The sequence below is a fragment of the Diabrotica virgifera genome, chromosome 4, assembly GCF_917563875.1.
Source record: "Diabrotica virgifera virgifera chromosome 4, PGI_DIABVI_V3a".
NCBI classification, from domain to species: domain Eukaryota; kingdom Metazoa; phylum Arthropoda; class Insecta; order Coleoptera; family Chrysomelidae; genus Diabrotica; species Diabrotica virgifera.
The window spans coordinates 217,144,113-217,160,740 of NC_065446.1; the positions used below are offsets into that span (position 1 = coordinate 217,144,113).

General features: G+C 32.2%; 2 protein-coding genes across 2 annotated transcripts in view; one reads left to right on the forward strand and one right to left on the reverse strand.

The window, feature by feature from the left end:
- Positions 1-16,628, forward strand: part of LOC126883295 (mannosyl-oligosaccharide alpha-1,2-mannosidase IA-like) — a 662,535-nt gene that overhangs the window by 186,960 nt on the left and 458,947 nt on the right. The gene's annotated exons all lie outside the window — the stretch shown is intronic.
- The window catches only part of LOC126883296 (catalase-like), a 125,776-nt gene continuing 123,687 nt past the window's right edge, over positions 14,540-16,628 (reverse strand). Inside the window, exon 7 of the mRNA XM_050648658.1 lies at positions 14,540-16,019. Coding sequence (XP_050504615.1) covers positions 15,645-16,019 — 375 coding nt within the window. The 3' untranslated portion in view covers positions 14,540-15,644. The remainder of the gene's footprint in view (positions 16,020-16,628) is intronic.

Here is a 16,628-nt window from a genome sequence, read left to right on the forward strand (position 1 = left end):
TTTTATTTGATTGATAGACTTTACTGATACACCATTTTTTGGGTTTTTTATAAGCTACACTTTTGCTATGGATATTTTTTTCGATAAATTATTTACTTTTTGAGTTATTTTCGAAAAACCGTCTGAAAACGTAGTTTTTTTGTCGAAAAATCAACATTTTCAATGGCAAATAACTCGAAAAGTATTGACTTACGTAAAAAACTCTATAGAACAAAAGTTGCTTACAACCAGTCAATTTATCTATTTCCGGTCTTATCTTGAACGTATGCCTTTTCACCCCCGAGAAGGGTTGACTGTCACCCCCCAAGTAAAAGCAACCAACGGCACAATTTCAACTTTGAAGGGGAGGGTAAGTAGAACCTAAATCCAAATTTTCATGCAATTCGGAGTTGCCCCCGAAAATTACACGGTATCGCCGAATTTCCCGTTCATTTACTGGGCTATAAACAAATTTGAGAATAATAACCTCATAAATCATATAAAAAATTTCAATATGGCGTTCGCTGAATATGTCTATCCTTATTTGTTGCTTAGAAAATTGCAAAATAAGTAATAAATTTTGAGATTTTATGAATGTTTATAACTTATGTAAAAATTAAGTTAGAACCTTCTTATTACACGGAACGCTGAGACTTCTTGTGCTTAAATTATATTCTAAATTTGAAATCAATTAGTCAAATAGTTTAAAAGTTATTTAATTTGTTTATCCCAAATTCATTTTTTTGCAACACTTTAAGTCAGAAAATTATGAGGTTACAGTAATACTTCGGACAGTTTATGAAAGAAGAACATTCATACTAATAACTTAATTAAAAAAAAAATGACAAAAAGTAATTTTAAACAGTGTAAAATTATTTTGCAAAACATGTCGATTTTTTGCTTACTTATAAACAATTAGAATAACTTTTTAACCGTTACCCGTAGAAAAATTATTTTTTCATATTTAGAGAGACTGAATTTTTATACACATTTAGAAAGAAAAACAATTGTCCTAGACAATTCGGGACAAAGTTAGCCCCCCGTTTTTTTTAATTCTTATGTTCTTGCAAAATAATTTTGCAATATTTAGAATTATTTTGTGTCATATTTTTTTTTTAATTAAATTAATAGTGTAAATCTTCTTTTTTCATAAACTATCCAAAGTATTACTGTAACTTCATCATTTTCTGACTTACAGTGTTGCAAAAAAAATAATTTGGGATAAACAAATTAAATAACTTTTAAATTATTCGACCAATTCCTTTGAAATTTAGGGTATTATTTAAGCACCAGAAGTTTCAGCATTCCGTGTAATAAGAAGGTTCTAAGTTAATTTTTACATAAGTTATGAATATTTATAAAAACTCAAAATTTATGATTTATTTTGTAATTTTCTAAGCAACCAATAAGGATAGACATATTCAGCGAACGCCATAGTGAAGTTTTTTATACGATTTATGAGTTTCTTATCCTCAAATTTGTTTAAAATGCCTAACTTTTTGGTAATAGACGAAAAAAGCGAAAATTTACCGTTTTTCGATCTTCATTTGTTTATAACTATGTATATCATCAAAATCGGCTGCAAGAAACATATAGGTTATTAATATAGATGTCCATATCACTCAAAAAATTTGGTTTCAGCCTGGAGGGGGTTGTGTCACCAACAGGATATGTTTTTCCTTATTTCTCTGAACTATACGTAAATTGAGCTTAGTATTTTCTGATCTTCGCACTGTGTTCTAGGGATGGATAAAGATAAATTAATTGTGTGTTTTTGTGTGGACTAATTTGGAGCACAAAAAGCAAAAGTCACCACAATTTAAAAAAACTGTGTAAAGAAAGAAAAGAAGTGGATTCGCCATAATAAATTCGCTTCTTATTTAGAGGATGCACCGCCATTTTTGTTTGTTCTTTGCAAAAACACCATGTCTTAAAATTAGAATTTATAGCAATGCTTTCTTTGTCCGATGTAAAGGATAACGACGACATGATTAAAAACAACATAATAAATGTGCGGTGCACGGTGCGTAAATACGGACACTAATATGCAAAGCAAAGGCAAGGTGCGAGGTATTGTACTGTGCGTTATGCTATGCGATGTGCTTTGCGCCGTTGTGGCCGTACCCTTATTTTTTATTCACTTAGGATGCTTCTGATGCTAGAATGATTCTGATTGAATTCTGAAATAACTTAAAACTTTTTCTAATTTTCCCGCAAAAACGGAAATTTCCCTCCGGTTGGCAACACTGGAGCAATTCTGTGGGAAATTTAAGCGCGATGCACTGTTTTGTTTCGATGTGTCAGATTTTTTTTTTCTTTTTATGATTCTGTGAGATCCTGGTCACGGTCAAACGTCGAGATATCTAAAATAAAAATAAAATTAAAGGAAAAAACCAACTTGTTGGACTGTGAACGATGATAGTTACACCGAAAAAAAATATTTTTTTCGGTTTAGAGGGTGTCAGAAAAAATTTAAGGGAGTCAGAAAAAATTAGGGGAGTTAGAAAAACAGGGTGTCAGAAGAAATTGGAGGGTGCCAGCAAAAATAGGAAGGTATCAAAAAAAAATAGTGGATGTCGCAAGAAAATAGATCGAGATACGGTAAAATAGGAGGAAGTAAAAAAATTGAGTGCAGTGACAGTAGGGGGCAAAATTGATTGTATCCTCCGTCGCATAGAGACATAGGGTAAAATCACTTCTTCTTTCTTCTTCTTTAAGTGCCATCTCCGCGACGGAGATCGGCAATCATCATAGCTATTCGGATTTTAGAGAAAGTCAGAAAGTTTTCGGCTGCTCTGAAAAGTTAATTTGATGTACATCTATACCATTCTCTCAGGTTGCGCAGCCACGATATTCTGCGTCTTCCTATGCTTCTTTTTCCTTGAATCTATCCCTGCGTAATCAATTGGAGCAAGTTTTATCTCTCTCCACGTGTAATATGTCTGAGATATTCCAATTTTCTTGTTTTGATGGTATTTAAGATTTCCATTTCTTTATTCATCTTTCTCAGTACCTCTTTGTTTGTGACGTGTTCTGTCCACGATATTTTCAGAATTCTTCTGTACACCCACAGCTCGAATGATTCTAGTTTTTTCATTGATGCAGCATTCAAGGTCCAAGCTTCCATTCCATAAAACAAAGCCGAGAAAACGTAGCATCTAGCCAACCTAACTCTTAGCTCCAACTTAAAATCTCTTGTGCAGAGCACTTTTCTTATTTTGTTAAAATTTGCTCTAGCCTTTTCTATTTTAATTTTGATTTCCTGTAAGTAATCTCCTGTGGAGTTGATCATTGTTCCAAGGTATGCATATTGGACCGACTCGTTCGAGATTAGGCCCGTTTATGAAGAGATTCTCGTTATTTCTTTGAGTTTTTGATATTCTCATAAACTTTGTCTTCTTGACGTTCATTGTTAGACCGTATTCTTGTCCAAACTCCGCTATTCTAGTCACCAGCCTCTGAAGATCCCCAATATTTTCAGCTAAGATGACAGTGTCATCCGCATATCTAATGTTGTTAATGGGAACTCCATTTACCTTTATTCGAGCTGTTTCACCCTCAAGAGCTTTTTTCAAGATCTCTTCCGAGTAGGCATTAAAAATAATTGGCGATAACACGCATCCCTGTCTCACTTCACGTTTGATTTCAATCTCCTCTGATAGCTGATCGTTAACACGTACTTTTGCTCGTTATTTATAGTATAAATTAGATAGAATCCTGAGGTCATTGTAGTCTATCTTCTTTGATTCCACGACATGCACTAATTATTGTTCATGTCGTATTTAGTCGAATGCTTTATTATAGTCCCGAAAAGATTGGTCATAAATTATACCACATATTCTGGAGTCAAAAATAGTTCGATTGAACCTAACTTACCTTAGTACAAATGTGCTCATAAAATAAGTTACAGCCCTTTAAAGTTACAAAATGAATGATGAAAATCGATTTTTTTCAATACATCGAAAACTATTAAAGATTTTTTATTGAAAATGGATATGTATCATTCTTATGTCAGCATCATCCTAAAACAAAATTATAGTGAGATATGTCCACCCTATAATAATTTTATGGGGGTTTTGATCCCTTAAACCCCTCCCCCAAACTTTTGTGTACGTTCCAATTAATCCATTATTGTGGTACCATTAGTTAAACACAACATTTTTAAAACTTTTTTGCATCTTAGTATTTTTTCGATAAGCGAGATTTTATCGAGATGCGGCTTCTTTTTTAATATATTTACGTAAAAATTTTATGGGAGTTTTGTTCCTTTAAACCCCCCAAATGTTTGTGTACGTTCCAATTAAACTATTATTGTGGTACCATTAGTTAAACAGTGTTTTTCAAACTTTTTTGCCTCTTAGTCTTTTTTTGATAAGTCACCTTTTATCGAGATGTGGCTTCTTTTTCAAAATACATATACCTAAAAATGTAAATTATACATTTTTTCAGATTATTAACAGGTCTCTATAATCGTACTTACCATATACAAATATGTGGTGGTTTCGATAAACATTCAAAATATCTCGATAAACATTGGCTTATCGAAAAAGTCCTAAGAGGCAAAATTTTTTTAAAAACAGTGTGTTTAACTAATGGTGCCACACTAATCATTAAATTGGAACGTACACAAAAGTTTGGGGGGGTTTAAGGGAACAAAACCCCCATAAAATTTTTATGGGGTACACAAATGTCACCTTAATTTTTATTTAAGATGCTGCTGCCATAAGAATGCCACATGTCCATTTTCAATGAAAAATCTCTAAGCGTTTTCGATATATGAAAAAAAATTGATTTTCATTTTGTAACTTCAAAGGCAGTAACTTTTTTTGTGTGCACTATTGTATATAGGTAATAGGCTATTGATTATATTCAAAATAAGATAGCTAAAAGGAACTACAACGTTAACGGGGTTTTATTATTTCATATGGTCAATGGACATCTATATATGAAAAAACCGCGGAGTGCTACCATTTAAAGGGGTGTGTTTTTGAGAAATGGGTGAATTAGTCCCTGGGCACAGGTTACATTAGGGTGAGTTCTATGCACTTTTGGTATAAACATACCTACATAAAAATTGTTCCTGGTTAAATTTCCTATCTAAATATCGCTTTTTAAAGTCAATGATACTTTTTTTTACAAAAATATATTCAAAAGAAAAAGCACAAGGAAACCCAAAAGAAAGAAATTTTGTTTTTTGTCCCATAACTTTTGTCCACGAGGATATAGGTATAGACATTGCTTTACAGAAAAAAAACCTACATATTTCTTCTTTAAAATTTTGTGTAGTAGAGGTAATTAGGATTTATAGTTTTCGAAATATGATTTTTCTAAGTTCGCCACTCACAGTAATTTTGGGCAATTTTCCTTGTAATTTCGCAAATATTGTTCTGTAACTTTTTTCCACGTAACTTTAGGTATATGAAATGGTACACGTAATAGAAATAGAAATCAATTAGCTTTAAAATGGTCTACTGTCTAACGTTGTACGACTTTTTTTTAAAGAGATTATGGTTTTTCAAAGTTTTATACTTTTAACGATTTTTTATAATATAATATAAAAATAAAATTATATTATTATATGATATATTGTATATTATATAATATTATATTATACAGAGTGGGCCAAATAAAAGGAGCCACCCCGATATTTGGCAGTATTTATTAGATTTTAAGAAAATAAAAAAACAGGTCAATTTTTGATCTAAGGGGGACACATTTTTACGGTACAAACATCTGTCATTTGTCAACTCCCTCCCTTTCACTTCCCCCACCCCTTATTTTTAAATAGGGAATAGGGGTCGTGTGCTAGCTCATTTAAAAGGTTATTCAATTCTCTATTCAGTAATATCAACATCGACTTAAAAAGGTATACAGGGTGTCCAAGAATAATTATTTTGAATTAAATTAATTGACACAAAAAGAAGAATGTATGTAATTTATTTAACTCGAACACATTCTACTGCTGACAGAAAGCAGAAAAAAATGTTTTTTTGATAAATAGACACTGCTTTTTGCTTAATTTTAATATTCAATCTTCCACCCATCTGCCTCTTGGTAGGTTGAATATTGAATTTAAGCAACAAACAGTGTTTATTTATCAAATAAACATTGGTTTCTGTTTTTTATCAGCAGTAGAATGTATTCTGAGTTAAATAAATTACATACATTCTTCTTTTTGTGTCAATTAATTTAATTTAAAATAATTTTTCTTGGACACCCTGTATAAATTTTTATGTCAATGTTGATATTACTGAATAGAGAATTGAATGACCTTTCAAACGAGCTAGCACACGACCCCTATTCCCTATTTAAAAATAAGGGTTGGGGGAAGTGGAAAGGAGGGAGTTAACAAATGACAGATGTTTGTACCGTAAAAATGTGTCCCCCTTAGGTCAAAAATTGACCTGTTTTTTTATTTTCTTAAAATCCAATAAATACTGCCAAATATCGGGGTGGCTCCTTTTATTTGGCCCACTCTGTATATAGTATATACAGTGAGCACGTAAAGGTTGGAATAAATTCATTTTCTCGAGAATGGACAATTTTAGAAAAAAATCCCGAAACAGGTCAATTTTTATTTTTAAATTACGACTTTTTGGCATACATATCATACTAGTGACGTCATCCATCTGGGCGTGATGACGTCATCGATGATTTTTTTAAATGGGAATAGGGGTCGTGTGATAGCTCATTTGAAAGGTAATTTAATTCTCCATCCAGTAATATAAACATTTACAAAATTATTTATACAATGTGTCCAAGAAAACATTTTTTATTTTAATTTATTGACATAAAAAGAAGAATGCATGTAATTTATTTAATCCAAAATACATTTTACTACTCTCAGAAAAGAGAAAAAAAATGTTTATTTGAAAAATATTTATTGCTTTTCGCTTAAACTAAATGTTCAAACTGTCCAGAGGAAGGTGGGTGGCGGCTTTGATATTGAATTGAAACAAAAAACAATATTTATTTGTCAAATAAACATTATTTAACGTTTTCTGATAGCAGTAAAATGTATTGTGAGTTAAATAAATTACACACATACTTCTTTTTATGTCAATAAATTTAATTCAGAAAATATTTTTTGTGGACACTCTGTATAAATAAATATGTTAATGTTTATATTACTGAATAGAGAATTAGATTACCTTTCAAATGAGCTATCACACGACCCCCATTCTTATTTAAATTTTTTTAAGATGACGTCATCACGCCCAGATGGGTGACGTCACTAGTATGATACATATGCCAAAAAGTCTCAATTTAAAAATAAAAATTGACCTGTTTTGGGATTTTTTTTCCAAAATCATCCATTCTCGAGAAAATGAATTTATTCCAACCTTTACGTGCTCACTGTATAATATAATATTATATTATATAATATATAATACCTAATATAAAAAAAATATTATTTTTTACATTTTTTACGATTATTTTTGAAATTTCTCATTATAACTTTTTTTCTTCTACATTTAGGTATATATTATATTATACAATAAAAAAAGCTTATTTTGTTTACTTTAAAATTTTGTATTACAAAAAATTCGAGGATTATTTTTGAATAAGATATTATTTTTCAAAATGTAATAAGTACTTGCAACGCTTTTTGATTTTAGGATTATTTTTTAAATTTCTCATTATAACTTTTTTTTTCTTGTACATGAATATACTATATATTGCTGAATAAAGAGGGCTTACTTTCTGTTCTTTAAAATGGTGTATCATCTATATTTAAATAATGGAAACCGAGTGAACATCACTTTAGTTAAAATTATTTAAACGTTGACATTTAAAAAATTTCAAAATCAAAGTCCATCTCTTCGTTAGCATTAGCTTCAATATCTTCCTCTGACACCTCAGTTATCTTAGAGTCCCACAATTAGTACCCATGCACATGCACCCTTTGCAGAATATTGAAAAACTAATTCCTATCTTCCTACAACCGCAGTTTTTTGTACATCCTTTGGTACATTTACATGCTATTTTTTCAAGCAAAGCTTTGCAGGAGCTTTGACAGTAAATATTGGAATTAATCCATATTTTGAAGTTTGCCCGGCCGAGTCAAGTGGATCCAAAGTATTACCTATAAAAAATAAGATTCAATCATAACACACAATCACATAAAAAAGTTATAAGGAGAAATTTAAAAAATAATCCTAAAATCAAAAATCGTTGCAAGTACTTATTACATTTTGAAAAAGCATATCTTATTCAAAAATAATCCTAGAATTTTTTATAATACACCATTTTAAAGTAAACAGAATAAGCTTTCTTTTTTATTATATAATATATACCTAAATGTAGAAGAAAAAAAGTTATAATGGGAAATTTAAAAAATAATCGTAAAAAATATAAAAACTTGTTAAAAGTATAAAATCTTGAAAAAGATAACCTCTTTAAAAGAAGTCGTACAACATTATACAGTAGAACATTTTAAAGGTAATTGATTTCTATTTCTCTTACATGTACCATTGCATATGCCTAAAGTTGCGTAGAAAAAAGTTACAGAAAAATATTTGCGAAATAACAAGGAAAATTGCCCAAAATTGCTGTGAGTGGCGAACTTTGAAAAATCATATTGCGAAAACTGTAAATCCTAACGACCTCTACTAAGCATCATTTTAAAGAGAAAATATGTAAGTTTTTTTTCTGTGAAGCAATGTCTATACCTATATCCCCGTGGACAAAAGTTATGGGACAAAAAACAAAATTTCTTTCTTTTGGGTTTCTTTGGGCTTTTTCTTTTGAATATATTTTTGTAAAGAAAAGTATCTTTGACTTTAAAAAGTTATATTTAGATAGGAAATTTAACCAGGTACAATTTTTATGTAGACGTGTTTGTACCAAAAGTGCATAGAACTCACCCTAATGTAACCTGTGCCCAGGGACTAATTCACATATTTCTCAAAAACGCACCCTTTTAAATGGTAGCACTCCGCGGTTTTTTCATATATAGACATTCATTGACCATATGAAGTAATAAAACCACGTTAACGTTGTAGTTCCTTTCTATAGTACATAATCAATAGCCTATAAGTGAGGTTCAATCAACCTATTTTTGACCCCAGAATCTGTGGTATAATTTATGACCAATCTTTTCAGGACACCCTGTATATCTTGATTGACGTCCAGGCACCTTTGATTGACTTTATAAGTATGTTAAGTGAAAAAAGAGCTTCACGAGTTCCTAGGCCTTTGCCAAACCCAAATTGCGTATCATTAATGTCTATGTCCAGTTTATGATAATATATTCCGTTATGGATGACTTTCAATAGCAACTGGGACATCAAGCTAATGGTGCGGTAGTCGCCGCATTCTCTGGCGTTTTTCTTTTTAGGGAGACAAATAAAGATTGACGTTAACCATTCTTTGGGTAATGTGCCTGAGCTATAAATTTTGTTCAAGAGTATCACTTAAAACATTAATATGCTGCTCATTTATAATTTTTAGAAGATCGATAGGAAGCATGTCAGGTCCTGGGCTTTTTCCGTTCTTCATTGTTTTTAATGCGTGGATTATTTCTTCTTTTGTAATATCTGCACCTATTTCTCCTGAAGTAAGTTCTATGTGTTCCAGGTCCCCTCTTTCATCATCGAACAGTTCGTCTATGTATTCTGCCCAACGTTGTACTTTCTCATAGGTCTGTGTTATGGCAACTCCGTGTCTATCCAGAAGTGCACCAGTGAGATTTTGTTTTCTTAGTCCAGTCATTTCTTTGACTTTCTTATGAAGATTAAATAGGTCGTATCTTTTTTGGAGGTCCTCGATCTCTTTGCATTTCACTTCAAAGTGTTTTTCTTTTGCATGCTTTATCAACTTCCTTATCTCGTGGTTAATCTCCCTGTATTTATTGTTATTTTTGCTCTTATATTGTCACCGTTGTACCATCATAATCAGTATCTCGTCGGTCATCCATTCCTCTTTTCTCTTTGTGGAGGTCTTTTTGTATTTCTTTACAAGGTTCTAGTAGGCAATGTTTAGTCGCTCCCAGTGCTCGTCAATATAATTGGTGTCTATGTTCAGCTTTCTGCAGTTTATTTACAGTTCGTCTTGAAGGCATTCTTTTACGTTGGGTTCTTTAAGCTTCCTTATGTCTATTGTAGCAATTCTTGGATGTCTTTTAATATATTTAAGTGTGAGTGTAATTTTGGCGATAAGTGGGTTGTGATCTGAGGCCACGTCTGCTCCGGGATATGCTTTCACGGCTTTAACAGCATTACGATATCTTTCGTTTATCATAATGTAGTCTATCTGGTTCCTAACTACTTTCTCCGATGAGTCTGCGAGTGATCGCCATGTATACAGTCGTCTGTTCTTCTTCTTAAAGTTCCATCTCCTAGCGGAGGTTGGATATCATAATGGTTATGGTCACTTTGTTGGCTGCTGCTCTGAACAGTTGTAATGAACTACAGTTAAACCATTCTCTAAGGTTCCTCAGCCAGGAGATGCGTCTTCTTCCTATGCTTCTTCTTCCTTGGATCCTTCCGTGCATAATAACTCTCAGCAGCTCATATTTCTCTCCTCTGGTAATGTGACACAAATATTCTAGTTTTCTTGGTTTTATACTGTTCAAAATTTCTAACTCCTTATTTAAACGTCGTAGCACTTCAACATTGGTAATCCTTTGAACCCACTGAATTTTCAACATTCTTCTGTAACACCACATTTCGAACGCTTCTATTTTTCTTATGTGTTGCCTTTTCAATGTCCAAGCTTCCATTCCGTATAGTAATATAGAAAATATGTAGCATCTTAGAGCCCTCAATCTGAGAGGCAACTGAAGGTCTTTGTTTGTAAGCAGTGTCTTCATTTTTATAAATGCTTGCCTTGCAGTTTCAATTCGGACTTTAATTTCTTTGCTTTGGTCATTTTTGTCATCAACCCAGGTTCCTAGATATTTGTATATCTTTACTTTTTCTATTTGGGTTTGCTCTAGTATTAACCTTTCATTTCCATGTTGTGTTTTTGAGACAATCATAAATTTAGTTTTTTTCTTGTTTATTTTGAGTCCATATCGAATGCAATAATCGTTAATTCCATTTAACAATTCTTGTAGCGACTCCAGGGTGTCTGCCATTATAACGGTGTCATCAGTGTATCTTATGTTATTTACTATTCTTCCGTTTATAGAGATTCCATCACTTAGTTCCGCTATCTTTTCCTGAAATATGGCTTCACTGTACACGTTAAACAGTAGCTGCGACAGTACACAACCCTGTCTTACCCCTCTCTTTATATCAATATTCTCGGACTCTTGTTCGTCTATCTTTATATTGGCCTTTTGATTCCAATACAGATTGATGATAATTCGTAAGTCTCGTCTGTCTATATCTTTGTTTTTCAATAATTCTATTAGTTTTTCATGTCGGACTCTGTCGAGCGCTTTTTCAAAGTCGATGAAACAGGAATAAATATCCAGGTTCATATCTAAGCATCTTTGAGAGAGGACATTAAATGCAAACAATGCCTCTCTTGTTCCAAGTCCTTTGCGGAACCCAAATTGGGTATCATCCATATCATTTTCTAGCTTTCTGCATAATCTTTCATGAATCACCTTTAGAAATATTTTGAGGGTATGGCTTATTAGTGATATTGTCATATAGTCTGAACAATCTTTGGCATATATTGTTTTAGGTATTGTTACACAAAGGTGGACACCAACCATTCCTGAGGTATTTTTCCGGTTTTATATACTTCATTAAACAGATCCAGTAGTACAGGTAGAGTTTCATCGTCTAGAGATTTCAGTAATTCTGCAGGTATTTCGTCTGGACCTACAGTTTTTCCGTTTTTTGCGTTTCGTATTGCTTGTTCGATTTCCTCCATTATGATCTCTGGTCCCGTTTCGCTATCGATTTCTTCCGGTTCTTGTCTATTATCCTTAAACAGATCTGTTATGTACGCCTTCCACTTTTTTAATTTCTCTTTGACTTCTATAATAAGTTTTCCATTTATGTCTTTAAGAAGGCCATCTTTCTTTTTTCGCTGTGTATTTGTGATTTCCTTTATTTTCTTATGCATGTTAAAGCTATCATGTTTTTTTAGTCGTCTGTTGGGTAGCTTGAAAACTGTGTTTGTAATAATGAAGTTCTGCTCTTGGCAAAATTGTAGTAGGCGATCCCCTCTCTCATTGCAATTTCCCAGACCATATTTCCCTACACACTTTCCGCTTTGCCCCTTTCCAATCTTTGCGTTGACATCACCTAGGACTATCGTGATTTCTCTAGTTTTTGTTTTTTTCAGTGCTTCTTCGATATGCTGGTAAAATAATTCTAGTTCTTCTTCATTGGCATTCGTCGTAGGAGCATATTGTATCAGGTTTAACGTGGCATGAAATGTCTCTAACTGTAGTAACATTACTCTTTCTGAGATGGGGAAAAACCCTTTCACTGCTCTATTAGATATTTTATTAACAATTATTGCCACGCTAGTAAAATCACTAGTTTAATATAAATATTCTTTATTGGAAAAATAATCACTTTGTGAATTGATTTTATGGTCCGATTTTAATATTTATGTACAACCATTACGTTTGTTGCTAATTATATTCATTCATCTTTTAATAAAATCGTAATGTTAACAAGAGCATTTAAAGCTAAAAATAGCCTTTTTAATTACAAAAATATCAATTAAGCCTCGTTACAAATAGCTCGTCAAATTCTATCGTTTAAAAACGGATATCATTACGATAAACTGTACTTATACAAGTATAATCCAATGATGATTAATGTCGGCTATTGCAGGTATTACAGCTATAATGGATATTACCGAATAGCTAATCACATCCAATTTATTCATTTGACATCGTTTAAATGTAGTGAATTATATGCAACAGTTTTTCTGCAAAAGGAAATCCTTCAAAAATAGGTCAAACGATTCAACGATGCATTCAGTGACAGTTCAAAAAAGCTCATGTTTGTTATAATCCTGCAACTATTCCTGTCTTTATTCCATTATCGTTTTATGTACAAAAGATGGACCAAATCGGTCGAATACTTTTTAGACAATTTACAATTCTATTAGATTATCCCGTTTGAGAAAGAAAATATTATTTTCAAATGACCATACAGGTGCTTTATCAATATTCAGAAGTGCTTTTTTGGTCTCATTTTCTTTGTAAGGTGAAAGTGAAAGCCCTTTTTGTTTCTAGTAGTGAAGTATATTCATTTCTATTGTTTACTTACAAATAATTATTGTCGATGAAGTTTGAGTTTTTCGTTTAAAATTTAATATTTAGTATATTTAACATTGTGAAAACTGGTTAAAGTTGATAAACCAAAAGAAACTAAATGGGAGAAAAACAATTTAAAGTAATCTGCTATGCAGACGATGCAATACTAATCTCTCAAAGTGAAGATGATTTACAACGTATGCTGCACCAATTTAATATAACCGCTAGAAAATTGAACATGTTAATTTCCCCCAAAAAGACTAAATGCATGGTTATAACAGCAAATCTAATAAGGTGTAAATTAAAGCTGGAGGGTCAAATAATAGAACAAGTAATTCTTCTTCTTCTTCTTCTTCTCCTTCTTCTTCTTCTTCTTCTTCTTTTTCTTCTTCTTCTTATAATAGGCCTCTTGGCCTGTTCCTTACCGATTTTGAGCTTGTGTTTATTCAATTGATTTTTTCAATGTTCCGGCAAGAAATTTTATCCGCAAACCTCATATTCGGATTCAGCAGCCCAAAATCCATATAAAATGAAAGAAATCAGAACTACCCCAAAACTTTCCTAGTCAAAACACAATTTTATTGAATCACTTGTTTTGTGGTATTTTGAGCAAAAATTTTCCAAGCACCATTTCATGGTTTGATCCGATATTGGGCGATGTTAATGCTCTTACGTCTAGTATTTGTTTAGGTATGATTTCTCTATTTGTAATTATATAGTCTATTGTTGATTGTTGGCCTTGCGTGTTTTGCCACGTGTATTTGTGTTGGGGTTTATGTGGAAAAAACAAGTCATTAAGTTTAAATATTCAGGCATCACACTATCTAGCTACGGAAAGCTCGAAACATAAGTGGAAAATCAGGCGAATAAAGCAAACAGAGTCACAGGTTCCCTGAATGAAACAATGTGGAGAAATAAAAACATTCACAAGACAGTTTTGTATTTCTCAACCTTAAGTAATATTAAATTTTCCTAATAATATTAACTTTGTTGTTGTGACTTTTTTTAAATTTATTTATTACCGTTCTATATTTATCTTTATAGGTAGGTACTAGTAATAGTCGGTATGATGTTCAAGCCGTTTAGTGTTGAGTCCATCAATCTCCTCAATAGTGGAAAAAGAATAAAAACTAAAAATAAAATATCTTCATAAAATACATCCGCCGGGATAATAGCCACTTTCCAATTATTACAGTGACAGTAGTACGTATCAATGACATTACACATCGACGTACGTTTCACTTAATGTTTTGATTTAATCTGTTTGCAAATAAATCATGACGTTTGGGCAAAGAAAAAATGGAACAACTATACCAAGTCTAGTCTTAACTGTCACCATCGTTATTTCGCGGATCTTAAACGGATTGAGGAGATTAAAAACAGAAGTAATAAGCATATTGTTTATTTTTTAATCATGTTAATGTGCCAATTTAGTGTCGCAGGGGGGGGGGGTACAACGACCTCCCTTATTTAGATGGACTTTCCCAAGTTTTTTTATGTATTTTGTCCCGTAGAACACGAATTTTTTGGGTAACAGTTGATGCGAATGTCGATAAGATTGTTATAAACAAAGAACTTGTAGAATTACATAATAGCAACTTTTCTCAAAACAAAACATTTTTTTGTATTTTTTGGTTCATTCTAAGGAAAAAATATTCTTACAAGTTTTTTCGTAGGATGCTTAGTTTTCGAGATAAACGCGGTTAAACTTTCAAAAAATCGAAAAATTGCAATTTTTGAACCCGAATAACTTTTGACTAAAAAATAAAATAGCAATTCTGCTTGCAGCATTTGAATGTTCAGGTCAAATTATACCGATTTTGATTATTTGCGTTGCTAAAAATTAATTTTTTTTATTGTTAAACAAAGTTATAAACACATAGTGCTTGAGTGATGTTTTCAATGCATTTCTCATTTAAAATCGAACGAGTAGATACAAGTGCAAGCGCCAGCAAACAGGCAATTTCTACGTAGCATGATTTAAAACGCATGCATTGGGCACGCGTCAAAACTCTCAAACACAATTTGTTTATAGCTTTGTTTAACTAAAAAAATAATTTTTAGCAATGCAAATAATCAAAACCCGTATAATTTGACTTGAACTTTTAAATGCGGTAAGCAGAATTGCTATTTTATTTTTTAATCAAAAGTTATTCGGGTTCAATAATTGCAATTTTTCAATTTTTTGAAAGTTCAAGTGCGTTTATATCGAAAACTATGCATTCTACGAAAAAACTTGTAATAACATTTTTTGCTTAGAATAATCAAAAAAATACAAAAAAATGTTTTGTTTTGCGAAAAATCGCTGTTATGTAATTCTGCAAGTTCTTTGTTTATAACAATTTTATCGACATTCGGATCAACTGTTACCCAAAAAATTCGTGTTCTACGCGTCAAAGTAAAAAAAACTTTAATAAGTCCATCTAAATAAAGGAGGCCGTTGTACCCCCTGGCGACAACACTAATTAGTTACACTGCATTAAATATTAATTTACAGGTTAACTTTTACTTGAGCTAATGTCTTAATTAGCCTTTCTCCCAAAACTGGATCCACGTTCTTGAAAACTTCTACCGCTCGATCTTGTATTTCTTTCTTAGCATTTTTAATGGCACCAGCTAAGTTATTAACAAGCCTTCCTTTTGCTGCTTCGTCCAAAACTTTGTTCCAAAAAACGTTTGGTTGCGAGTAATTATCGTCATTGGATAAATCATGGTAGTCTATGTCACCACTGATATGTTCAGGTGGTTGTGTCCAATTTTTAGCTGCTGGATCTACTTCGGGACCTCCAAAGCTGTTGGGATGGTAGTTAGGTGCTCCTCCTTGATTGTAGAGACAAGCTGGTCCGTCACGTTCGAAGTTTTCAATCTGCAGAAGAACGGAAAAAACTAATACATATGTAGATAAGCAATTCTAAACGATTTCGCCGAGGTTTGTGGACGAGGTCCTAGGATTTGTACTAAATTTTGGTATGTTATTGTACCTCATAAAAAAATATTTTCCTGAGAATTATAGTCCCCTAGGTCTCATAGGGCCTGAGATAGGGGCCCTGAAAAGGCCTAAAATTGACTTTTTAATAGTTTTGAGCGTTATTTTTAAAATACGACATCTCGAAACCTTTTGAAGCAAACTTAATTTTTCTAACTGAATTTTTTTTGTCTTGACGTCTAGTATTCACACATAAATTTTCAAATTTCTAAATATTAAGCGTAATTTTGGGGAACTCATTAAGTGCGAAGCAAATTTTGAAAAATTGATATTTTCTTATTTCGTTCTATTGCCAAATTTGAACGCGACGTCAAAGGATCTTTTGTTTGATTAAAAATATCTTATTTTTAAGGTATTAAGGCAAGGTAAATAGTTCTAGGTATATTTTTTTATATTGAAAGGCAGCGAAGCATTTTATTTTATATGCATTTGAGCAGGGCCCTTTTTGTGCAAAACAGCGTTTTTTGGAATTTTCAGCCTAGTGCAACT